This window comes from Thamnophis sirtalis, unplaced genomic scaffold (assembly GCF_051295495.1).
Source record: "Thamnophis sirtalis isolate CommonGarterSnake01/CBP01778 unplaced genomic scaffold, rThaSir2_p1.2 scaffold_3, whole genome shotgun sequence".
In the NCBI taxonomy this organism is placed as follows: Eukaryota; Metazoa; Chordata; class Lepidosauria; order Squamata; family Natricidae; genus Thamnophis; species Thamnophis sirtalis.
This window is the reverse complement of record NW_028261383.1, coordinates 97,141,768-97,169,347: the sequence shown is the minus strand read 5'-3', so window position 1 is coordinate 97,169,347 and position 27,580 is coordinate 97,141,768. Positions and strand designations below refer to the sequence as shown.

At 40.5% G+C, this 27,580-nt stretch overlaps 1 protein-coding gene across 5 annotated transcripts in view; it reads left to right on the top strand.

Moving 5' to 3' along the window:
* Positions 1-26,784, top strand: part of SEPTIN8 (septin 8) — a 91,970-nt gene extending 65,186 nt beyond the window's left edge. For 2 of the 5 annotated variants that reach the window (XM_087709566.1, XM_087709565.1), the window contains exons 9-10: positions 57-247; positions 25,108-26,784. In XM_087709566.1, coding sequence (XP_087565692.1) covers positions 57-247; positions 25,108-25,273 — 357 coding nt within the window. In that variant the 3' untranslated portion in view covers positions 25,274-26,784. Of the gene's footprint in view, positions 1-56; positions 248-4,361; positions 7,346-10,197; positions 10,920-25,107 lie in introns of those variants that run through there. The other 3 variants (XM_087709568.1, XM_087709567.1, XM_087709569.1) reach the window with 3 other exon arrangements.
* Positions 26,785-27,580: the final 796 nt, after the last annotated feature.

The following is a 27,580-nucleotide window of genomic DNA, read 5'->3' as shown; positions in this document are numbered from 1 at the left end:
ATTGGTTTTAGTGCCAGACAGAGCCTGGATTAGGTTTCCTTTCTTTCTCCCACCAGCTGCATGACAAGTTTGAACATCTCAAGCGAATACATCAGGAGGAAAAGAGGAAAGTGGAGGAGAAAAGAAGGGAGCTAGAGGAGGAGATGAATGCCTTCAACAGGCGGAAGGTGGCAGTTGAAACACTACAGTGTCAGAATCTGCAAGCCACTTCACAGCAACCACTGAAGAAAGATAAAGACAAGAAAAAGTAAGCCACTTTTATCTACCTTTTCCAAGATCAGAGGTTCACAGCTGATCATATAAAAATATTGCAACAGTTATTTGTAACAGTTTTGCAAATAACTTGCAACAATATTGGTGCAACAAATTATTTGCAACAATAAATAACGGTTAGGTATTTAAACAAAATAATACCTAAGGTATAATTACCCATTTAGAATGCTTTCAAATCCTAAAAGGATAAGCCAAAGGAATACCTTTTAAAGAAATCAAAGACAAATGATTCTTGGATCTGAGAAGATTATTTAATAGATGCTTGATTATCCTGATTCCTGCAAGGAATGCTGGGTCTGCTAATCCCCATGGAGGTTAATGAAGTTTGTTTTCTTTACTGTTGGGTTCTGGAATCTTTGATATTTAAGAGGTACCAGAAGCACAGAATCTGGACATCAACAAAAGGAACAGCAGGAAACAATGAATTGAGGAATAGAAGCACTTAGTATATACATGAGTACTTACCTTTAGAGTATGATTTATGTTCCATAAATGTACACTTATCCTCCTCTGTGCTGGTATATTAAAACTGAATCATGTGCTCTGAATTTGGAACAAAAATGTGAACATTGGACCATCTAAACTTATTTGCTGACAGCAGCTATTCAGGTTTTCATTCAGAGATCTTTCCTGATGATGTTGCCCAAGATCCTTTCAATCAGACATGCTAGATATCTGCTCTGTGAAAAATAAAAGCCAGTAAACCAGGGATAGTCAACCTTTTTATACCTACCGCCCACTTTTGTATCTCTGTTAGTAGTAAAATTTTCTAACCGCCCACTGGTTCCACAGTAATGGTGATTTATACAGTAGGGAAGTAACTTTACTTTATAAAATTTATATAGCAGAGTTGCAGCAAATCCCTATCACCCATCATGAAAGCTGGAATGCCCACTAGTGGGCGGTAGTGGGCGGTAGGGACCAGGTTGACTACTACTGCAGTAAACGTAAAAATTGTTAGGTTGAATCCGATATCAGACATACTCTTTAAAAGTCTTCTGCTTGGATATAGAGTTATCCTCTCTTAGTTATATGATTTGAATGACCTATAGCAGAACCTTCTCCATATTCAGATGCTGTCTCAATAATCTTGAAGCTGTATGATCCCCTTGTAAAGTGATCCCAACCAGTGGCCATACCATATTTTCTACCCCCTACAAGTCATAAGATACATTTTCAATATTTGCATTAATTCATATCATTTATGCTGCTGAATCCTGCTCAGGCAGGAAACCCTACACCACTTCAGACAAATGGTTGTCCAATCTCTTCTTTAAAACTTCCAGTTTAATTCAACTGAGGTGACCTTTTGCCACTATTTGAAAACCAGGTTTGGCATTAGGGAGCATAGATCAGCCTATTTTCCACTCCCTTCTCCCACTCACCCCTGCCCATCCCAATTTAAAACCTAGAGCAGTCTAGCCATTCTGTGCATCTGATGAAGTGAGCTATAGCTAACCAAAGCTTATGCCTTTGAATAAAATTTGTTAGTATGAAAAGGTGCTATCAGATTAATAGCTTTTACTAAACTGACATACCTCTCCTATAATAGAGGCTCATAACTACAGATTTGCTTAGAGTAAAATTAATCTTAAATTACAATATATTGTGACATCTACCTCTTTTAATAAGCAAGATTTCATGGTAACTTTTGCTACAGTTATTTTTTTCATTATGGAATGTCTAAAATGAATTGGAACAAAGTTGCCATTGTAGGGAAAGGATCCTTTTGCTGGCATAAATTGAAGCAGTTGCTCTATGAAAAAGTTTGCATTGAAAGAGGTGTAATTGTATTCATCTTCCGATTTTAATTTATGGTGCAGTCTCCTATACTTATTTACCCTGAATAAATCGCCCTTCTTAATAGACTAAAAGACATGAAATGTATTGCTGAAAGAGCTTCTGTTTCATCACATTCCGATAGTTCATTTGTTCTTTATTAATATGGAAGATTTAGCCATTATTGCATTTCAAAGCTTATTGGAAGTTTGTCATGTGAGTTGGGATGAATATCAGTATGGACATGTCCTATTGGACAATGCCCAGTTGATATTACCTGATTTATTTATGTAATTGATACTTGGTATTTTTATTGTAAGAATCCCAAAACAAGGATACAGTTATACAGTTTATTAAGCAGATAGACACACACACACACACACACACACACACACACACACACACACACACACACCAATTACAAACAAGTACAATTTAGTCAAAATCTCCATTCATAAAGAGACTCCAACAGCACTCTTTCACGGAATGAAATGACAAGAGAATATCATATTCCCATTGTCATTATACTTTCAGAATTCAACCTCAGCCTTTTGATCGTCCTCCAACGTGCTGTGGTGTCCAGAAAGTGGCCAAGAGCATGAATTCATTTCTCTTGATTCCGATGGTACCTAACTGTTGCTCTGTAATGTCACATATCAACGAGGCTTCAGTTTGATTCCCTTAAGAATGGCTTCCAACAGCTTTCATAAAAACCAGGAAAGAATGTTATAAACAGTGGAATTCTTTGGCGTTCCATAACTGCCAGGAAGCCAAGATAATGCTAATCTGGGAATAGAGTGGTATCACTGGAATGCCTCGCTCACAACCTACAAGGAAAGTTTAGGATATCACATTTAAAGAGGGAATGAAGAGATTAAAAGAGAACAAAGGCACATTCGTCCCTGAGCCGTCAGTATTGATTTGGTCACATAGTCAGGGCTGAATGAGTTCAGTTATTCCTTTCTTTCAGGTTTATCTTCATTTATCTTTCAGATTATCTTCAGTTTTAACCTCTCTTGAAAGGGGAGATTAACCAACTGAACATTAAATTATTAAGGATCAAAATATCCAAATTGGATTTTTTTGAGCAGGGGACCTATGAGTTCTGTAGGGAGTCTTGCCCATGACTCTCTTGTGCAGATAGCAATAGCAATAGCAGTTAGACTTATATACCGCTTCATAGGGCTTTCAGCCCTCTCTAAGTGGTTTACAGAGTCAGCATATTGCCCCCAACAATCCGGGTCTTCATTTTACCCACCTTGGAAGGCTGAGTCAACCCTGAGCCGGTGAGATTTGAACAGCCGAACTGCAGAACTGCAGTCAGCTGAAGTAGCCTGCAGTGCTGCATTTAACCACTGCGCCACCTCAGCTCTATGACTCTCTTGCCCATGACAGTCTTGTGCAGATGCATTTATCCCTTGGTAGTCCCGTCCAGTTATTTCATTGCACTTCTAGAATTTGTACATTGCCTTTGACAACCTATTAATGTGCTCCAGCTAGACCAATCAGACAAAGAGGACAAGAATTAAAAGAAGATGGACAGCTACTAGTGTCTTGCCCGTGTCCTTCTGTTTCAAGTAATTAATGCTTCAAGTAGTTATTTCTTTTTAAAATATTCTGTTTCTCTGACTGTTAAACTTATTATTTTCACTAAATGCAATGTTCCTGAACCTGGCAATCATTTGGATATCTTGGAATATAAATAGGTACCACATGCTGAATACTATGCTGATTTGAGATGTAAGATAGTCACTCTTGCTACCACAAATCTTAAAAAGTGGGAAAATACTAGGAATTGAACATGAGGCCTTATGTTCAGGGGTGGGATTCAGCCAGTATGGACCAGTAGTTCCAGTGATCAGTTGGTCCTGCCCACCCATCCCTGCACTAGTCTGTCCGATATTTCCTTTGTTTGAAACCCAGCTGATAGGCGCGGCTGAGCAGATGGCCACGCTGTTTTACTTACTGGGGCTGCAATAGAAGGTAAGTTGTGGAGCTGTTTTCAAACGCACTGCACACATGTGCAAAGCGTGCATCCACGTGCAAAGCGCACTTTTAGCAAACCGGTTATTACACCAGTTGAATCCCATCACTGCTTATACATATCGATCTAATATTTTATTAAGGTAAAGTGGTAGAGTCTAACTGCAGATACTTGCTGGCAGACTTTGGAGAGAAGTATAATTTGGTTGGGCATTTATGGCATGTCCCAAAGGGTCACATCATCCTTATTTTTTTTCATGCTATTATGTTCTTATTATATTTGAGTTCTATAGTTTAATCCATGTTTTTTTATGTTTTTGTTTCAGTTAATCTCACACATAGATTACAATGCCATGAGTGGACTCTGTATATTCATATGTATGTTAATTGTTGTTTCCCCACCTTGTGAATCCTTCTGCTATCCCATTGGGCAAAGGAAGCAGCACGAGAAACTCATCACCTGCCTTTTTTCAAGAATGGATGGTGACCATGCAGGAAATTAGCATGATTAAGAAAAAGAATGATTTGCTTTGCCTTTGCAGATTCAAGGTGGAAATTCTTCACACATTTAGTTCCAAAATGCCGGGAAGGTAATTGCAGTGCAACGTATTTGTTTTAAACTCTTCGAGTCACCATTTCCGTATCAAATGGCCCTAAATATAGTGAGTCAATTTTTACGATGCAAAATAGGCAGAGAGGTAGCAGTGTAAAAATTACCATTGGTAAAAGTTATCTTTGGTTTTGCTTTAATTTTGGTAATTTATTCTGAGGGAGAGATTACCAGAATGTTACTTCTGATCAAAACCTGTTTTGAGGCAGCATTCCCAACTTTATATTAAAATAAGAAACTATAGTATGAGAAAGCTTAGCATTTCTGTTGGTGACTGAAATATTATTCAAGACAAGTTTCAAGAGGATGTAAGTTTGCTGTAGGATCTAGAGAGACATATAATTCCTTTAATTAATTCCCTCCTCAAATTTTAAAATTGAAAATGGCTCCATTCTTGGTGGTAGAACATAGAAAATCATACTTCACTTTTAAAAAAATCAATGTTAAACCAACTTTTAAAGTTGTTTCTTTTCCCTCAGGTACACCTGTGGTTTTCTGCCAAGGTGGTTTGGCTATTTTAAAATAGTTCATAAGTATTGCAAATCTCAAGTACTACAAGTACTATAATTTTTTGTACATAATAGAGGTCAGGCAAAAAAAAGAGATGGAGATAGCATTGATAGCAAGGGTTCTGGAAAAAAAAATGGGCCAATTAAGATTAGGCCAATTAAAACACTTAGCGGTTTTCAAATCATATTTTGTGCTGATTTAAATTGTTACTTACATACTGTACAGTCTACTTTTAAAATGTGTCTTGTCTCTTGTTATATGGTTTGGGGAAATGTACACAACTAAAACGTGAGCCTGAAAAGTCTGGCTTCGTACCTGACAGGCAGCCTTGGGATCCAGTTGGTCTTGTTTATTGCATATGGAGATCCAAATTAACACTGGATTCAAAAGGGCCTGGACAAATGGCAAGATTTCCAATTATACAGTGACTCCTGATGGAAAATTCAATTACAAAACATTCCTATTACATACATAAACTGCCAGAAAATTGAACCAAGCTTAAGTGAAGCTTATTGAAGCTTCACCTTACTGCCATTAAAAGATTCAAATTTTCTTTGCCAGAAAATTGATAAGAAAACCAAATGCACAGCTTGTCCACTGCGTAGAACTGGACAGACACATGTTTTCTCTCCCTTGCCTTAGTGTTGACTGGACAGCTGTTCACAGAATGTTTTGCTTGGGAAGTTTTAGTTGTCCATCCATTTAAATTTTTTGGCGGTGCTAGAGCATTGCTTGCATATTATTATTATTTTTGCTAAAACCTTTCCAAAAGTAGAATTTAACTATATAGTTATCCCGAGGTTCCTTGTTTTGCACATTTTCTGGCAGAAGCTTCTTGCCTGGATGTTGAAATACTAGTTTAGTCTTTTGTCATTTAACCTACAGCCAATTTCTGAATATATTGAAAATCATGTTACAGTATTACTTGATATTTTTAAGAGAGAGGGGAAAAAAACCTCATGAAAAAATAACAACCCATAAGCGTACTTTTTAATCGCAAGCCTCTTCAAGTTATACTGTTTCAGGCTTGCATTTTAATCTCTTTTTTTTCTTTTATAAAGGCTGTGCCTTTATTAAGATAAAATATATTTTCTAAAATGCAACTGGATAATTACTGAAGGTGAATTGCAGTGCAGAAGAGATCTATTGTATTGTTTATGTAGATAGTAGCAGTTCTGGTACATGATTGCTTAAAGGCGTAAAACAAAATTTCTTTGGGAGGCAAAATTAGGAGCCTGAAAATTAATGTGTGCTAAGGAGACTGCAGGGTGGTAGAATAGAGTTCTATCAAATATGCAAAATGTTGCAGCTTAAGAAGTTTTTCTAACAATTGTGAAAGCCAATAAGATTTGTTCTATGCAGAACATTTCTTTTTGGCCCAATTGGTTTTCTGGACCTCAGTTTGATGCTGTCCTATTTTGGAAATTAATTACGAAGGTGGGAATAATAATAAATATTAAATATATAGAAGGCATAGTGAAATGACAATATATGTCTGATGAAGACATTCAGAATGTATGTAATGTTATATTAATTATTATAGCATTAGTGTTATGTGAGTGCATATTTTATGTTGTGCTGCCCGTTATGTTAATTTCATTGAACTATGGGCCTCAATTTTGCTACCGTCTTGGTTAAGCTATTTGTGATTAGTCGTCCCGTGGAAACTAATATTCTTTTCTTGGTTGAGGTCTGATTTGGTACTTTGTATTTCTTTATGGGACCAAATTGCATTTAGTAGTTTTATTCATTGTTATTTAATAAGTTGCTGGCTATTATAATGTGACACTAACCTTAAATTAAATCTTAAACTAAGCTTGAAGATTTACCTCTGTTGTGTGAAGTAAGAAAAACAGGAAAACACAACGATCTATTTCCTACATTATTTTCTATAATGTTTGACTAGTGGAAAGCTGCATCTTCCATTGACTTTAAATACCCCATATATTTCCTGTTTTTTTTCAAAATTTGTGTAATTTAAGTAATGGTTCCGTATATGATCTATGTTTTCAGAAGCAAAAACATTCACTTGGACAATCGTACTGAATGATATTTTAAAGTGTCAAGAGAAAAACCCATCAACTTCTTTTAATGAAGTGTTATGTATTGTTCTTACATTATGGTTTTAGTAGTTTTTTAACCACTTTTTCAGCTTTCTTTGTACTTCTTTTTATTAAATATTACATTTCATTTTAAGTTCCGTGCTTTTATTTTTACACATTTCATTCAATTCTAACTTGAAAAAGTTCTTGTAACATGTTATATAAATATAATATTTGCACCCTTAAAGCTGACGTGCCTGGGGTAAAACCATATTCTCATTGATGCCAGCAATTCTGAACAATTTTTAATGGTGGAATTAGGACTTGTCTGCATTTTAAAAAGAGACGATTTCATAACCAGGTTTCAATTATGAAAGAAGAACACATCGTTAGCCTCAAAAGACATTAGCTCTAAGAAGATACTACTCTGGTGGAATTGCCTTAGTTGCTGGGAAGTTCTGAGCTGAAGGATGCTAAGTTGTGGAAATAATACACACAGATAATGGGCCTGAGAGATTTCAATTCTCAAAATCCTGAAAATTCATTTTTAAGATGGGAAATATAACATAAGCCAAATGTGTTTGGAAGGATAAAAATGTAGGATTGCATTGAAAAGGAGGAAACAGAATATATGGTATGGAATGAGTGGTACAAGTGGCTAGAGGACAGGTTTAAAGCTTAAGGAAAAACTAAATGAAGAAGACACAGGAGTCAGAAATTAACAATGTATAGGTAGAGATGAACAAACATGTATAAATGGAAAGAAGGATTGTAAATTAAGGACTGTATATAATAGTATAATATGTATAAAGAGAAACTGAAATAAGGGAGGAGAGGTACATTTACAATGGATTATATGAGGTGGAAATATTGTACAGAAGGAAATTGTGTGTGTGTGTGTGTGTGTGTGTGCGTGCGTGCATGCATGTATGATTGCATACAAAACAGTTTGAATAGTGGGGTTATTTTTTTTAAAGCTTATCAATAGGTAAGGTCAACTACAATGAAAAGTAACTATAATTATAGTTCTTATGGAAATGGATTGGTAATAATGCTTTTTCTTACTACAGGCCCCATTCATTGTTCATGTCCATTTCTTTAAACCTCAGAACAGATATGGGAAACATGGATGGTTGTGAACATGAGATCAATTATCCTGATGTTCTATGAACCATTAAATATTTAATGATTTTGTACTACTGGAACTATGGTAGCAAAAGTGTAAGCAGAATAATGAATAAAATAGCTATTCCTAATCCATCTCATGGATGCAGGGTATCCTGCTGCTACAGTGATCAGATTTAATTTTGTTTTGCTGAATTAGGCTGTCTTAAGCAGAACATAAACTGTCATGCATTAGGCAACTATATTATTAGATGGATATAAAAATATTGGTAATCTGATAAAATGCTAATTAGAAAGAATGTAATATGCATTACAGAAAGAATGCATATTACATTTTTAAAATTGAGATGCAAATATTTGAGATTATATGAGAGAGATGAGATTATAATTGTAGGTATATGTCATTTTAGAATGAAGAATAATGCACCTCTTGGTGGTTGTCTTTTTCTTAAATTGGTAACTCTTGAATATGAGTTCTGTTTTATGAGAGTGTCAGTGAAAGACAGCACATGTAACCCAAGATTGAACTGTGGTGTCTGTCTGAGTTTGGTCGTTTGCTTGCAGACTTTTCATTACCCAACTAGGTAACATCCTCAGTACGTAGGTACTTAGCCATGACTTTTAAGATTTGTGTCATTGTGAAGAGATCATTGAAATTATTTACTCTTACAGAAGTCGTTAGAGCAAACATTGCCTATAAAGCAGCTTGCTTTCTGTAGTGAAATTTTAAAAACTACATTGAAAGTCCAGAGGAACCATTTGGTTTCTACAGGCCAGTTCTTGTGTCATATTCTAAGTAGCAAACAGAACTTTGAGAAAGTTCTGTCAATAAGCTGCTCATGTTGAAATCTATGTTTTGTGGTCAGAGTCAAGGGAAAGTTGTGTCGGCTCAATTAAAGGCTAGTTAAGGTGCCTTTGCCCACTAATATATATATTGAAATGGGAGCCTCTATCAATATGCATCACCTAGGTCAGGGGTCAGCAACTCTGGAGCCACATGTTCTTTCATCCCTCTGCTCTTTCATCCCTCTGCTCTTTCATCCTTCTGCTCTTTCATCTCTCTGCTCTTTCATCCCTCTGCTGCAGCTCCCTGTTGCTGGTCGGCTCCACAATTGATAGGACTTTTGTTTAGGACAGGTAGAGGAAAAAGGATGACACGCTAGGAGGAGACTCTATGGTGGGGGAACCGGACTTCCAGTTGGCTTCACAATTGATAGGGTTTTCAGTTAGGATAGGTTGAGGAAAAAGGATGCCATGCTAGGAGGAGACTCTATGGTGGGGGAACCGGACTTCCAGTTGGCTCCACAATTGATAGGGTTTTCAGTTGAGGAAAAAGGATGCCATGCTAGGAGGAGACTCTATGGTGGGGGAACCGGACTTCCAGTTGGCTCCACAATTGATAGTGTTTTCAGTTAGGATAGGTTGAGGAAAAAGGATGCCATGCTAGGAGGAGACTATGGTGGGGGAACCGGACTTCCAGTTGGCTTCACAATTGAATGGGGGACTTCCAGTTAGGACCTTTGTGGCTCTTTGAGTGTTTAAGGTTGCCAACCCCTGACCTAGGTCTTATTTGAGTTTATATGGTTCCTGGAGGTACAGAACCTCTGTTAACCCAGTCCCCTCTCCCCAAAAAAGCTATTCTTAATTCTGCATGGCAATGACAAACTACAAACATTACAGTCTATTGACTCTCTGGTCTCTTTTTGTTTTATTGCTGGAATTATTGAGAGCAAGCCGCTGAACTTTCCTCCATCTGAAGAAAATCACAGTGAACAAGCAAGCAGCGGTGTCTTTGCAGAGTGTGTTTTCTTGCAGTATGTTTGATGTAATTAAGTGAGCCTGAAATCTAAATATTGTTTCTTGTTCTTTCTGTAGCTTCTTTAGCCTTCCCAGCTCCATTACATCAGGAAGATATGTAAATTAGAAGATTTATTAAGGCCAAAACATCTCATGCAGAAGAGTTTTAATTGGTGCTTCTACTTTTTTAATGCTCGAAATGTATTCACAGAAGAGATTCTAAAACAAGGATTGGTTTGGACCGCATTGCCTGATCAGGTTCCTTGATTAGGTAGAAACTGATCGTTCACCTATAAATGTTTAATTCAGACTAAATGCATGGCATGTACTAAAAGAAAAACACTAATTTTCCTATGTGAAGAAAGAAAGCCCAACGAAGTTTCCTAATGACAGATTGAACACACTGAGAAGGTATTCAGAATGAATTTGATATTTCAGCTATTGTTTTACTTCCACTATAAACAGAGATTTGATGTGTTTAGTTGGATCCATTAAAATGCCTCTCCCTATAATAGATCATTTAAAAAAAAACATGGTAATGTTTTTACCATTAACATGGTAAAGCCCTTCATGAGAAAAATCCTCACCTTAAAAAAAACAACACCACCTAATATGTCACAGTGTGTTTCAAACTGGGGCATCAAAGATCATTTTAAATAATCTCTAACCTCTCTATGAAATTCTAGAATCTCTTAGCACTAATTTCTTTGCAGAAATTCCCCCTTATTGTCTGTATAATGAGACATTTTGTATGAAAGGAAAATAACTCATTAAATTTCAACTCAATAGAGGAACAACCCCCTTGTCTCTTTTAGACCATTGTTGTCTTCTCCCTTTCTGTATGTGCATCTGTGTTGTTTTTTTTAATTTAAAGCCACAATGCCCCAAAGCCTTTTCTGTCTCCAAATAATAAATTAAAATCTTTTTACGAACCATTTTTAAAGGATAACTTAATGGGAGAGGTTGAGAAATTCCATGATTAATAGCTTTGTTGTTAAGATCTTGAAATAAGACAATAAGAAAACCATCCATAGAACTCTTCCTTTAGCAAAATGGATAATGTTTATGCATAGCCCAAATGCACAGATCCTAATTCTTCTGGCATATAATGTTCTAATATGGGAAGCAAAATACATTCAGGTTGAGCTACAAAATAAATTTACATTTGGTCCTTTGGTTTGCCAGCTCATTCAAGACTGAAACAGAAACCTGAAGTGGAGTATAGAAGGAGTCCACATTAAGACATTTTTTGGGGAGAAGAGTTCTGTAAATTAGTCCAGCATATCCAAATTGACCTATAATATTTGGGTGAAAAACAACAACAATTTAGTGCCCTATGTTGTTTTGAAGTACTCAGCAATGCCTGTAGGGAATACTTTCAGGAAACTGGCCAGGGCTCCCTCCGGACGAGCAGGGGTAAGCTGAATCAGCAGAACTCTGCTGCCACATTTGAAATGCAGCAAAGTGGCCACGAACGTTGTTCTCTCAAGAGGCCATGTGAGAACATTAAGATGAATGAAAGAGAGACCAAAATCATTAAACTCTGAAGGGATCTTATTACAGCAATGGCAGTCACTGGCTGCTTTTGGTCAAATTTTCTAAAAATGAACATTGTACACTATTTCGCCTCTCCGCTCCCCAATTTGCTGATTACATGCAGAAGTATCTGTTCTAAAGAGAGAATGGCATTCAGCATCTTTGTTCACAAGAGCCATCAGCTAAGAAATGCTTCACTTTTTTGAAGTTTCTAGCCTCCCCAAGACATCTAAAAATTTGAAGGGCTAAGACTGAAACATCTAGGAGAGACTTTTCATGTCATCTGGGAGTTTATGAACCTCCAGCTACCATTGTTTTCTGCCTTTCACATTTGTGGCAAGAAAGGAGGACACACACACAGCTGCCTCAGAAGGTTTTACAAACAAAAAGAAACAACTAAGTTCCAATTGAAGACAAAGGAAATGCTGTTTTGGGCACAGGCATGATATGCAGCCAGCTAAAATTGTCTTCAATTGAGGCCCTTTTGGGGAGCTGTTGATTAGGTCTTGAAATGGCAGAAATAGTTTCAGTGATGATACTTTAATTCAGATAAAGCAATCGTGCAGCACAACTCACATTTAGGGGACCACTTCCCAAGGAACAGATGTGCTCTGCCCTCCCACTATAACTTGTTGAAAATTCCTCATCACTCTGATCCCTGATTCCTGGAATAAAGCATTTTATATTCATTTCTTCATTTATGGAAAACAAGACTGTCAGATGTTCCTTCTTCAAAATTCAAGAAAGGAAACCCCCAACTCCATTGTTTTAGAGAAAAGGTACTTTGACTTAATATAAAGTGAAAGCAACAATAGTAAAGCAAGATCTGAGGCTAAAAGGCGCAAAATTGTTCATATCAAAAGTTTACCCAAATCCCTCCCTCCAACAACCCCAAGCTAAATATCCAATCTCTAGCCCCCAAGTGTATCTTGTGGAGTGCATCTTCAGGTAGTCTCGTCCATCTGGTATGCCGAGATGGTTGACGTTGACCAGACCTAAATAGTTATAGTTATAGTTGCGTTTATTTATAGGCCGCCCTTTTCCCTGAGGGGACTCAGGGTGGCTAACAACTTATGGGAGGGGAAGACGTACAATAACATAAAAATACAATATGTAGTTAAGATCAAACAACATTCATTCAACATTCGGGCGGGGGCAAACTATGGTCTTTACCCCCAGGCCTGGCGGGATAGCCAGATCTTGAGGGCTGTGCGGAAGGTCTGAAGGGTGGTGAGGGTACGAATCTCCACGGGGAGATCGTTCCAGAGGGTCGGAGCTGCTACAGAAAAGGCTCTCCTCCGCGTAGTTGCCAGCCGGCACTGGCTGGCAGATGGCACTCGGAGGAGGCCTAATCTGTGGGATCTTATGGGTAGAGAGGAGGTAATTGGCAGAAGGTGGTCTCCCAAGTACGCAGATCCACTACCATGAAGGGCTTTATAGGTAGTAAGAAGCACCTTGAAGCGCACACGGAGGTCAACAGGTAGCCAGTGCAGCTCGCGGAGGATAGGTGTTATGTGGGCGAACCGAGGTGCACCCACGATCACTCGCGCGGCCGCATTCTGGACTAGCTGAAGCCGCCGGATGCTCTTCAAGGGCAGCCCCATGTAGAGCACGTTGCAGTATTCCAGCCTAGAGGTCACGAGGGCGCGAGTGACTGTTGTGAGAGCCTCCCGATTCAGGTAGGGTCGCAACTGGCGCACCAGGCGAACCTGGGCAAATGCCCCCCTGGTCACAGCCGACAGGTGGTGATCAAAGGTCAGCTGTGGATCCAGGAGGACTCCCAAGTTGCGAACCCTGTCTGAGGGGTGTAAATTTTGACCCCCCAGCCTGAGCATTGGAACACTAACCAAATTTTTGGGAGGGAAACACAACAGCCACTCGGTCTTTTCTGGGTTGAGTACAAGCTTGTTAGCCCGCATCCAGTCTCTAACGGCTTCAAGACCCCGGCTCATCACGTCCACCGCTTCATTGAGTTGGCACGGGGCGGACAGATACAGCTGCGTATCGTCCGCATATTGGTGGTATCTTATCCCGTGCCTCCGAATGATCTCGCCCAGCGGTTTCATGTAGATGTTAAATAGTATGGGGGACAGGACCGACCCCTGCGGCACCCCATATGATAGGGGCCTCGTGGTCGATCTCTGACCCCCGACCAACACCGACTGCGACCTGTCCGAGAGGTAGGAGGAGAACCACTGTAAAACAGTGCCTCCCACCCCCACCTCCCGCAGTCGTCGCAGAAGGATACCATGGTCGATGGTATTGAAAGCCGCCGAGAGGTCGAGGAGAACCAAGATGGAGGCATAGCCTCCATCCCTGGCTCTCCAGAGATCATCGGTCAATGCGACCAAAGCGGTTTCTGTGCTGTAACCAGGTCTGAAGCCGGACTGGAAGGGGTCCAGGTAATCGGCTTCCTCCAAGGACCGCTGGAGCTGGTAGGCCACCACCTTCTCAACAACCTTCCCAATAAAGGGGAGGTTGGAGACTGGACGATAGTTGTTAAGTATGGCTGGATCCAAAGATGGTTTCTTCAGGAGGGGTCTCACCACCGCCGTTTTAAGTGCGGCGGGGAAGTGCCCCTCCCGAAGCGAGGCGGTAATAACCGCTTGGATCCAGCCCCGTGTCACCTCCCTGCTGTTAGCAACCAGCCAGGAGGGACACGGGTCCAGTACACAGGTGGAGGCACTCACAGCCCTCATGGCCTTGTCCACGTCCCCGGAAGTAACATCCTGAAACTCAACCCAGCGATGGTCAACCAAATCGTCCTCTCGTGCCTCGGCTGGCTCTGCAAAGGTGGAGTCCAAATCCGACCGAAACCGAGCAACTTTGTCCGCCAAGAACTGGGCATAATCCTCAGCCCTACCCTGCAAGGGGTCCCCCGTATCCCTCTTATTTAAGAGGGAGCGGGTTATCCTAAACAGGGCGGCTGGACGAGACTCGGCGGACGCAACCAAGGTGGCAATATAAGATCTCTTTGCTGCCCTAAGTGCCCTGATGTAATCCTTGGTGCAGGTTGTTAAAAGTGCTCGGTTCGGTTCGGATTTATCGGACCTCCACAGGTGCTCTAGGCGTCTCCTCCGGCGCTTCCTCTCCCGGAGCTCCTCGGTGAACCAAGGAGGCCTCCGGGATCCGCCGCCTCGGAGGGGCCGTAGTGGCGCAATCCGGTCGAGGGTCTCCGATGCTGCCGAATGCCAGGCGGCAGCCAGAGTGTCTACCGGACTGTGGGCGAGAGTATCAGGAATAACCCCAAGCTCCGTCTGGAACCTCAGAGGGTCCATAAGTCGCCTGGGGCGGAACCACTTGGTCGGTTCCTCCTCCCTACAGTGGGGGTTTGGTCTTCGGAAGTCAAGCCTCAGTAGGCAGTGGTCTGACCACGACAGGGGTATGATCTTATTACCCCTCAGACCAAGATCACAAGTCCACTGCTCCGAGAGGGATACGAGGTCGAGCGTGTGACCCGCAGAGTGAGTTGGGCCCCGAATTATCTGGGTCAAGCCCATGGCTGTCATGGAAGCCATGAACTCCTGCGCCCCATCCGAGTGTTCACCGAGCGTAGGCAAATTGAAATCACCCAGGACCATAAGCCTGGGGAACTCAACTGCCAGCTCGGCTACCAACTCGAGGAGCGAGGGGATGGCTGCTGCAACGCTGTTGGGAGGCAGGTACGTTAGCAGCAGGCCCACTTGACCCTTGAGGTCCAGCTTCACAAGCAGGCACTCACACCCGACAAGCTCCGGAGCAGGGATCCTACGAGGAACCAAAGACTCCCGAATAACAATAGCCACACCCCCACCCCTTCCCTGAGCTCTCGGCTGATGAAGCACCTGAAATCCTTCTGGGCACATCTCTATGAGGGGGACTCCTCCCTCCGGGCCCAGCCAGGTTTCAGTAATACATGCCAGGTCTGCCCCCTCATCTAAAATTAAGTCCCGGACGAGGGGAGCCTTGTGAACAACAGACCTGGCATTTAGCGACAACAGCCGGAGACCAGGGTCCTGACTAGTCGCGCCATCTGGCCTCGGAGTGGGGCTCATAGGGCCGGAAGGAGGGATCGCTGTGACATAGCGAACCCTCCTTCCCCGGTAATGGCCAGCCCTAAAGTCCCCGCCATATCTGCCCCTCCCCGTTATGACCGTAATGCTCCGACCCACTCCCGTGTCCGTGGTTCCCCCAACCACACCTATAGCTCCCGCATTCCCGGACAGGCCCTCCGAATCAGACACACTCATTCGTTCACTCAGACAGTCCCCACGTGATAATTAAAAACACACAAATACAACAATATAGGATAATAAAAGTGGGCGCATTCACTCAGTCACATACAGTCTCATACACTCATCATACCAATTTAAAATAAAAAATTTTAAATTTAAAAATTAAAAATTGCGCAGCGTGCAAAAAGCGTATGAGGCTTGTATAAGGTCTTAATTGTCTTAATCTTCTCTTCTACAAATCTGGTGAGAGTTCTGGCAAGAGTTCATTGAGTTCAATGGGGGGGAGCAGTCCAGAGAGGGGTATTCCGTCCCTCTCCCTTCCTCCACGTCCCAGAAACTGCCCTAAGCCGGAAGAGTTTCCTCTGAAAGGGCTGAGATGACATCTCTGGGCCTCCATAGATGATAATAAACCCACTAGGTGGCCAGATTGCAAGTCCAGGCATCCAGCTACTATAAATAAAGGGGGCCAGGTGGCAGAGAGGCCCCGAAGCCGTGGAAAAATCACACAGGACAGGCCACACCAAAGGGAAGGCCAGTTCAAATGGGGCGGAGGGGGGGGCATCCAAAGGGGCCACGGGGGCAGCAAAGACAACTCCCCAATCTCGTCCAATATTCTGCCAGGCCAGCCCCTTCTCTGGGATAGTCTAAAGTTCGTATAGCATAAGAGAGCAAACAAAGATTGTCAAAAGGAGCCGAGGGCGCCGCGTTTCGCAAGCCAGCAGAGCCGATAGAACAGGGGGGGGGGCGCTTAAAGAGGCAGCGGTCGCAGCAAGCAAGCCGACTGCCCAGCTTCGTCCAGCGCCGCTTCAAATCACCTACCATCTCCCCAGAATTAGAGTCACAGCCGCCAAACACCTTCCAAGGCTCCTCATGGTCGACGGAGGAAACGGGGCTAAAATTGCAAAAAGAAGCTTCCAAGGACGGCGCCGTCAGCGCGCCGCCGCCATGATCTTGGTTTATGCCGCCGAACGTTGTCAGAAATGCTGCGGGTGATTTCCTGGCCCGGAGGCTGCTCAGTCGCGACAACTCTCCAAATAAACGATGGTTCGGGTACCCCAAATGTCGCTCTCCCACTGGGGCTCCCTCCTGCATAGTCTTGAGCCGGGTCGTTAGTATTTTTTGGGTGTTTTCCGCTCACCCAGACCGGAGAGAAGAAGTTAGCGGCCATTCGCCTCGCACATGCGCATCAGATCTCTAAATAAGGCCATTCAGCATGCGCAGAAGATGGTGAGAACAAAACTCCCTTTTCGCCCCGACATAGCACAATTTCCCTCCCAAATACTGAAACCCCCATCCTCCCCCGTTACTATGGCAGCCAATAGCAAGCAAACAAGCAATATAGAGGCTGACAATAACTGAATTTCCTTCTGCTACATAATAGCCAAAATTCATTGGATATTTGTGGAATTATATTCTGCCAGAATAAAAGTGTTTAATACTAAGTCCAAGCTTAGCCAAATGCAGATTTTCTTATGTTAGTCTGACATTAAATAGTGTCCTCATGAGCGCCATTGAAAACTCTTACATCTGAGGAATGTACGTGATTGGGTAATATTAATTTCCCCATAGAATACACCGCCCTGATAGCTATAATTAAAAATCAAAACAGAATAGTGTTTTCATGGCAATTTGTTTGCTCCTTTTCACATCCTTTTCCCAACCCTTAAATTGTCTGATTTCCCACATGCTTTAGAAGTACACACAATATGCTTCATTCTATAAGAAAGTATACACTGTGTAGGTATAGTTTGCAAATTGAAGAAGTTTCAGAAATTTGGTTGCTGAGATCATAGCCCATTGACTGCAAGCCAGTTCAGAGGTTAAGATCGTTGAGTTCAAGGTATATTTCAGGTATGTATACAACTACAATGTCTTCAATGCACTAGCTTGTTTTCTATTTGCAAAAGTCACAAGAACTATGTCTTATTTCCAAGAGAAAAAACAAAATCAAGAAAGGCAAATTAGACCACGATTTTAAATTAGATTTTATTGAACAAAAACACCCACTTTTTAAAAAAAGAAAAGAAAAGGGAAACCCCCAGATAGGTGATGTTAAAAATATAAAAAGTCACAGTTTACAATGATGCTTATGGTCCTATAATTTGAAAGGAACGTCAAGACATTTTCCAAGCTGACCTTTAGGAGACATTGAAGCATATGAAAAATACCAGATTTTACATTTTAATACATTGCATAGCTTAAACTCCTATGTCCCTTATTGTTCACATATAAGTATTCCTTGACTTAGGACCATAATTAAGCCTGGAATTACAGTTGTGCTGGTTGTTAAGTGAGTCATCATGTGTCTGATATTGCAAGATTTTTTCTGGTGGTTAAGTGAATCACCATGGTTGTTAAGGAAACCATTATTTTTCCTGGAAACCAGAAAAAGTTTCTGGCAAAATATGTAAAGTGCTATCTGTAACCATGGGACACTGCAAATGGCCATAAATGTGAGCCAGCCATCAAGTACCTAAATAGTGGTCACATGACTGTGAAGGGGGCCAGTCATCCAAGTCAGGGTGTTGTTGTTTTTTTTTGATCCATCATAACTTTGGTTGTTAAGCTACCAGTCGTAAGTCAAGGATTGCCCGCACTATGAAGCCGTCAAGGCACTATTTTGAGTTCTTGAGCACACACAAAACATAATGTTTGGGGAAAGACACAGCATTCAAACTGCTGCTCTGATATATTCCAAAACAATACCTTTTCCTACACTTATTTCATTCACATGATCATCCGGTATGCAACTATTTCAAGCAGACGATTTGAAAATGCTGCCTGGGTCAGCCGAAAGATGCACGGAAGGGTGCTCACTTTCTAAATTTATGATATAATGAAACTAATAATAATGAACGCTTGCCTACATTAGCATTTGTAATTCTATAGTCCAATATCCACTTGGAAACAGGTAAGGAATGGGAACCGTAGGGGTTTTTTTGTGGTTACCTTGTTTCACAACATTGATATGAAAAGTCCTTTACATCACAGCAGCATCGGATAGAAAAAAGATTCTCACAAGAGAGAAAACAACTATTTATCATTTTAGCCCTGACTAATTTTGCAAGTCAGCAATTTATTCATTTGCTGCATTTGGAAAGCCATCCGGTTCCATAAGACTCTGGGCAATATACAGCATAGAGAGATAATTTGAAGGAGGAAAAAAAAGAATGGCAAATTCAAAACAGTAAGCCGCTATCTCTCAAAACTCCTGCTAGGCTTTCCTCGCTGCCTTGTGTGTGCAAACCCAATCACCTTTAGAAATATTCATTCATTCATTCATTCATTCACCCAGTTTATATGGCTGTCCAACTCAAGTCATGATTCTGAGTGGCTGATAATAGTCTTTGAAAAGAGCAACATCAAAACTTGTTTGATAGTGATACAGGTGTCATATAAATTTAATTAATAAATGAATGAATGAATGAATAAAAACCAAGAAATGGCAGCACACATATAAACCACAGTTGGGGTAAAATCAAACTCATCAAAAATGAATTGACACACCCAACCATTGTATGCACTCAGCCACTCCTGCCTCCCAGGCCTGGTGACAGAACCCTATCTTTATAGCTTAGAAAAGGATGACAAACTCAAGACTAATCTTGAGATGAGGGCAGGGATGATATTCCTAAAAGTGGGCATAGTGACCAAAAGGCTCTCTCTCTCGGCCCCACCAAATGGCACTCCTTAATAGAGATGGGACCCAGAGCACGCCTCCTACCAGACTTAAACAGGGAGAGATGGTTCCTCCTGGCCCAATGCCATAAGGGGCTTTCTAGGTTACAAGCAGCACCATGGACTGAACGTGAAAGAATATTGGCAGCCAGGGCAGCTTGCAAAGCAGAAGTGCAGCATGCATTGATCAAGAAGTGATCATAGTTGCTTGCGCCGCTGCATTCTGTACCAGCTGTAGCTTCGGGATGCTCTTCCGGAGCAGTCCCATGTAAAGTGCATTGCAGGATTGGGAATGCAGTAGTCCGCCAAGACACAAGTGATTCCAAACAGAGCCTCAAAGTCCCAAAAGGAATGCAATTGGTGCACAAGATGGAGCTTGGGACACCCTTCCTAAATTGTTTGCATCTCGGGAGACTCAAACCATGGTTTAAAAAAAACCCATTGTAGGCTATAGAACAAAGAATTCCATTGGTTACCTAGTGATTACTTTATGCTTGGATACCCAAGAAGTGGGTGCTCTTTTGTTCTTTCTCCAAGGGGAATTAGAATATGCTGAACCTATTTTGCTCCTTGAGCCATTTATTTCTCAGGTAATTTGAAAGTGAAATCCATTTAGCCAAAGATTTGAGCTAAAAAAACCTTGCAAATTACAAAATTAAAAAGTCCTGATTTGGAATGTGTTAACAGCATGAGAAATGACCCAAGGAAATGACCAAAGGTGGCACACTGGTTAGAGTGCAGTACTGCAGGCCACTTCAGCTGACTGCTAGCTGCAGTTCAGCGGTTCAAATCTCACCGGCTCAAGGTTGACTCAGCCTCCCATCCTTCTGAGGTGGGTGAAATGAGGACCCAGACTGTGGGGGCAATATGCTGACTCTGTAAACCGCTTAGAGAGGGCTGAAAGCCCTATGAAGCGGTATATAAGTCTAACTGCTATTGCTATTGCTATGACACCAGCAGGTCTTATTCATATGAATGTTATGGAGAAAATGTAAAACTGCTGATGGACTGGGTGAATGTTGTCTGCAGATTTTACAATATTAAGGTGGAATAATTTCACAGTGTCTTTTTCAGATGGAAGAGTGTTATGTTATTTGATTCATCATTATCACCCATGTTATGTGCCTTTGGACACAGTATGTAAACACACTACTCAAACAGTAGAATGTACCGGAAGTGGCACTCTTGGGCTGAATTCCTCTTCTTTAAATCTCAGAAGGGAACTTTTGATCAAACTATAAGTACTTCTGTGCTGTATAAAGAACTCCTTGATAATGAAAAGAGAAATTTTCAAATGAACAATGCTGCAGTTTCTGATCTGGGAGGTATTACAGGCCAATCTAAATACCTTTTCAAAATCAATATATTAAAACTAGCTGCATTGGGAGAAGGTAAGTGTTAGGATGATAAACATCTTCTTGCTCATTTTGCACCATTTTGCTGTACTAGTCCCTCGGAAAATTAGTCCTCACTGGAATTTGAGATAATCATGAGGAGAGAAGGTAGCCACAAAATGTCTGAGAAAGCAAATGGATAAAGCTTATAGAAAGAAACTTGCCCAAGAAGATAGAACTGTTCAGGAATATATTGGAATCTATACAAATATGGGGTCTCTCTTCTATTCGTTAAAGCAGCCACATCAAGTATGATGCACAAGGTTGAAAATGAGATGGTGCTGCCTTAACAGGCTGACTTGTTAAGATACTTCAACTCTGAACACAAAGAGATTTTCCAGATCCATGCAGCAACCTGAAAAAAATGAATAGCAGAGAGATATTGTGATTGTGCACACATTCAAATGATCTTCAAATTATTTTTGAAGCATGCACAGTCAAGCTAAGAACTAAAGATAATAATACTCTTTCCGGTTGGATGTTTTCTGTTCCAAGATTCAGTTCACAGAATATAAAACCGATGTGGTTTAGAGGCAATTAATTTCTCCGTGGAAATGGAATACAAACTGGCAACACCATTTCATAATGTTCAGAGCAATAAACAGGCTAAGGTCAAGACAAAAATGTACATCAGATGAAGAGCAAACCAGTTATCACTTCCTTGTGATATGACCTGGACTGTTTGATGGACTCTGATACCTCTATTTCCACGAAAGTAAAAGCCTATTTAAACTGCAGTGTCTCTGTATGCTGGTTTGTGTGGTCTCCAACACAACTCTCACAACGCTTCTCTGAACATACTCGCTCTCCCAACGGGGAGCTTACCTAACAAGAACCAAGCTACTTTCTGAATACAGGTAGTCCTTGACTTATAAGAGTTCATCTATGATCGTTCAAACACCACTGAGAAAAGTGACTTATGACCATTTTTCACATTTACGACCTTTGCAGCATCCCATGATCATGTGATCAAAATTCAGACACTTGGCAACTGGATCATATTTACGATGATTGCAGTGTCCCGGGGTTATAGGATCTGCTTTTGGGACCTTCTGACAAGCAAAGCCAATGGGAAAGCCAGATCCGCCTAAAAACAGGATTACCAAACTTATCAATTCACTTAACTACTGAGGCAAGGAAGGACATAAAAATGGGGAAAACTCACTTAACAAATACCACAATAACAGAAATTTTGGACTCAACTGTGATCATAAGTCAAGGACTATCTGTATTAACCAACATCTTAAGCTGTCCTAAGATGTTAAACAAGTCCCTATTGTTCCCCCATCAATATTTTTAAGTGTGGGACATCTGAGGTTTTGCCTTGCAGTTGCTCACAGTCCAAATATGTCCTTTTTAGATTATATTTTGATCTAATCAAAACAAGTTTGGCCAAAGAATTTTTTTAAAAAATAGAAAGTTGAAAGCTACTGTATAGGCCCGTGACAGCGAATCAATGTCACGCGTGCCAGAGTTGGCTCACAGAGCCCTCTCTCTGGGCACGGTTGTCATCAACATCTGCTCTTCTGGTTTAAAAAACAGACTGTTTTTCAGGCCATTTGGGGCCCTTAATGGGGCCTTTTTTCAAGCTAAAAATGGTCTGAAAATGCCCCCCCAAAACAGCCTGAAAACAGCCCCCAAAAGACCTGAAAATGGTCCCAAAAATGGCTTGAAAATGGCCCCAAAACAGCCTGAAAATGGCCCAAAAAACAGCCAAACAACAGCCAAAAAACCAGCATGCACTCACCGGCCAGCTGGTCTTTGAGTTTTTGGCGCTTTGGCACACACACATGCATCTTCCGATTTGGGCACTCGGTTCCAAAAAGGTTTGCCATCACTGGCATAGGCAATGCTTTGGATTAATACATAGTCCTCACTAATGAAATATTAGAAATAGCCTTGGCTTTGTCTAGTATTTGGTTCCTTTTTTTGCTCTATGTGAACCTCTAATCAATATGAGGAGCCGGTTGTAATGGCGGGCAAGCATTGATACTCTCTTCTGGCCCCTGAATATCATCACTTCCCATCTCACTGTTTGGTCCAGCTTCTGAGGTCCCATCTTCGTTGTACAAGTACTTGAACCCATCATAGAATTCATCACTCTGCAAGTCAGCCTCATAAACCTTGCCTCTGAAGAGTGAAGCTTGCATGTTAAACTGCATTTCTTTCTTCTCCATGGGATAATAGTAGGGTAATCCTTCAGCCAGGTGAGTTTGGATGTTTCGATTTGCAGGGTTGAAAATGTAGACAGCATTGGGTAGCTGGAAGCCCAGGATCTGCTGATCCACAAGTTCTTTGCAGTGGATGAATTTGGTGCTGTCAATCTGCCGCGTAATACAAATATAATGTGATAAAACCATTTCCTCTCGTTTCCTTAATTTTTAGGTGCTATCAGTAATTTATTTTTTAAAAGTTTCTCCATTTAATTCCAGTAATTCCAGCAAATTGCGCTACAAAACCAGACAAGTCTATCCTTGAACTCAGCGCCAACAAATGGAAAAACTAGAGATGCTTTGGCCGAGTTCACACTTAATGTGAAGCTTTTATGTCTTTGCATGTTAGAATTTTTTTTAATGTTGTGAATGTACTATAAACCACAATTAGGGTGAATGCTCTGTTTTAAAACTGCTGCTCACTCAAGATAAATGGTGTGGAATGAGTTCGGAACCAACGGAAGTATTATACAGCAAATGTGGTTTATTTTTTAGCCACAGCCTTTTATCTTTTGCCTAGCATGGCAAAAAAAATGCTGTGCCTATCTTTTGTTTTCAAATTATTGTGCAAATGCACTATGATGGAACAAGGCAGACAAGAAAGCAAAGGCTAGATAAAGCAAAGCCTTATCCATTATCCTTAGCCATCTGAGCTGGAAATACAGCTGCACAATAATGGGAGAATCACAGGTTCCCTGTTTCATGAGAACTTTAAGCCATCAATGAACCCCTAAAATTGTGGGAGTTATAAGGGATGCATTATATTTTTTCACTACTCAATAGTACCTTGGTATTAAGCAAGGGGGGACGATGGCTTAGCAGTTAAAGACACTGCGCTTGTCAGCTGGAAAGCTAACAGCCTGGGTTCGAGAGTTAAGCGCTGCAAAACAAGGTGAGTTCCAGTTCCTACCCCAGCTCTTGCCCATCTATCAGTTCAAAAGCATGCAAGTGCAAGTAGATAAATAGGTACCACTTTGCTGGGAACATACCATAGCATCCTGCATGCCTTTGGCATATAGTCAAACTCTTGTGCCTTTGGCCACAAGACCACAGAAAATGTCTTCAGACAAGGCTGGCTTCTTGGGCAAGAAATGAAAATCAGAATTGTGTCCTAGAGTTGTCACTATTGGTCAGGGAAACCTTTACCTTATTTAGCAAGTATCAAACCACTCAAGAGGACAGGGAAATGGGAGCACAATAGAAGGCTTTCATTTCTGTCTTCAAGAAGTCTGCATAACGCACACAGTAAAGCAAAGTTCTGAATTAAACTATAATGTTTCATAGCTTTGATTTTCATAGTGTTAACTATGAAACATTATAGTTTCATATATTATGTCATTGGCTAATAGCCAAACTGGCCACCCTTAAATTTCCTAAGACCTTGGGCACCATTATTGTTATTACTTGTTGCTTTGCTTTTGTTTTATGGTTTGAATCCTGCATTTGTTGTCCAGAATCACAACTGCAAGATGGGTGGCTACACAAATTGATGTAATAAAGAAATTAAAAGATCCAACTCCTGGGTTCACTAAGCCACCTATTACATGGCTGCGAGAAATGTGAACGGGTTATAAAGCTAAACTCTATAGGAGGCTAAAGACACTGGTGCTCACATATTGCCAGAGCAGAGGCAATGCTCTGGTTGAGGTAAGAACATCTGGAATACCTGAAAATACGAACTAAGCTAAGCATGACGCCATGGTTCCATATAACCCACTAATGATTTTAATTTATCAGAACCTTAAATCCCATTAAACTAACCTGATCTTTTGCATTGGACAGAAACAGCATCCTAACAACTACTTGCAAAGCACTCCTGAAAAATACATTGTTTAAAAAGTGCAATGTTTTCCAACCACTTGTTAAACTTGCTTGCTTGCTTTTTGAAACGTGGTGTTGGTCTCCAATTTAAGCTGCAGGGGCCAACCTGACTCCTACCTGTGCTTTTTTTAGCAGATCGGTAATTACAGGAAACCAGTCAGGAGTCAGCTTCTCCAACTCTAAGGTGATGATCACCAAGGCCAGTGTGGAGCCCTTAAACTGCAACACTTGGTGGCAGGCCATACAGTGCTGTAGCTGCTTGGTCAAGAACGCAGCATGGCGGGAAGGATTCCTCTGAGGTAGCCTAGTTAGTAGTTGGGGCCACTTGGACATCACCATGGCATGGAACTGGAGAGAAGAGAATCAGTATATTATATTATATCATTCATATATATATATGAATAAATGAACTTTGTACGTTTTCCTATGTCATTGACCAGAAGTGCAAACTAATTCTTATTAATGGCAAGAACCTCTAAAATCTATTATAATGGTTGATCGCACAGTCAGCCAGAGGTTTAAACTGGGATTATTATGTTCCATTGTTATAATTTGTGTCGTATTTGCCAAATATTGAGATGTTTAAGCTTACACTGAATGTAACTAATTCTGAATTCATTGCATTGTCGCAATTGGAAATTCAGAAAGTCCAAATTCTCCTTTATTTATATAAATAAGAAAATAGTGATATTCAAGCCAGCACAAAGAAATAAATGAGAGTGGTAAAAATCACTCATATAGGCATATAAAGGTAATATCCTGGTTGGTTAAAACAGGATGTTTTTCCGAAATTCTCCAGGATGGGAGGGAAAAACCCTACTTGTTTATGGTAAAGGAGGAGCATTAAGACACTGTTGTATCACTTGATTTTTTGCCTTACTATAGCACATAGTAATTTCTTAAAAGGAAGTTTTCTTTCTATAAATGTTTAGCAGTTAAGATATATGACTTAAGTGCCAGATCAGAATGATCTATTTTAACTAAAATGAGGGTCAAGTGCATTTATGCAGGGTGGAAAAAAAAGGCTGATCTGAGATGACCTATTTGTGAAATGTAGCAAAAATTTTGAAAGTTTTTTACGTACAGTATTAAGATTCAGATAGTTAAAAATATTTTTGCAGCGTGCAAAAGAAAAGAAAAAGAAAAAAAAAGACCTCTAGTGAACAGTATGAGTATCTCTTTTAAACATCCATTTCAGTTGTCCTTTCAAAATGGGAATTTACATTCGTAAATCAGCTTAAGTGTTTGGAATAAGTAGAATGTTCAAAATGGAAATTTATTATCTTTGTGGTAAAAAAAATACACTTTGAAATACTTGCAGGTAACTGCGAATGTTTAACTTGTCAGGCTAACTAGAAAGGAATACATGTTTACTAATGTTTTAAAAAAGTCAGCTTAGTCTTTTAACCATCAAAAGGTTTAACGCTTACAATGTTTAAGAAATCCATTGATGTTGCTGTGTAAAGATCCCAGTGAAGTTTATCAAGTATGATTCTTTCCATTCTCAAAATCTCAGCAGGAGAACACTTGCAATCACTCTGCTCTGCCAGCTTCTTTACTGATGGTATTATCTGTTCAAAAACAAATGGAAACATAATAAAAGAAGCTCAGTTCTTATGAAGTATTGTGTAATGGTGTTGTATGTACAATTCTCTGAAAGATGAAGAGTTGCTTTCTGGACTATCCATGTAATAAAATGAATAACACCTAAAGCGATTCTTCTGTGAAATCAAAACATCCAGGATGCTCAACTGTGTATTACAAGACAATATTCTCATACATTTTAATAAAAATTAATTCCATCCATAACAGTTCTTGATGTATGTGACTTAAATGCACTGAAGTAACATATATTGTGAAATGTAGAAATTAGTCTCAACTGTGTAATTGTAATCTGTATTTGAAGCTTTGGCTCATAATTCATAGTGTTGTGTTTTCCAAGCCACTAGTTACCTTATTTGGTTAGAAATAGACCTACTCAACACTAATAGATACAATCTGTACAAACACAAACAAACAAACAAACAAACAAACAAACAAAGAGAGCCAGATTGGTGTAATGAGTAAGGCAACAGGTTAGAAACCATGAGTTTTAGTTCTGCCTTAGGCACAAAGCCAGCTGGGTGGCCTTGAGTCAATCACTTTCTCTCAGTCCTGGGAAGGGGGCAATGGCCAACCATTCTGGAAAAAACTTGCCCCCCCAAAAAAATAATAATAATTGGAATCTTCTTTTCCAGGCAGTCTCTGAGAATTGGACATGACTAAGTACAAGAAAAAAATTATCGTATTTGTTTACAAATAGACCTTCTCTACACCAATTGATAGAAATACAATCTAGACAACTACTAGTTTCCCTGAAAATAAGACCTCCCTGGATAATAAGCCCAATCAGGCTTTTGAGCACATGCACTGAAATAAGCCCTCCCCCCAAAATAAGCCCACCCTGGAAATACTGCAGCAGAGCAGCAGCCATGAGGTGACCATGCTCGCCCTCTCCTGCACCTCAAATATAATAAGACCTCCCAAAAAATAAGGCCAAGCGCTTATTTCAGGGATCAAAAGAAAATAAGACCCTGCCTTATTTTGGGGAAAACATGGTATATAG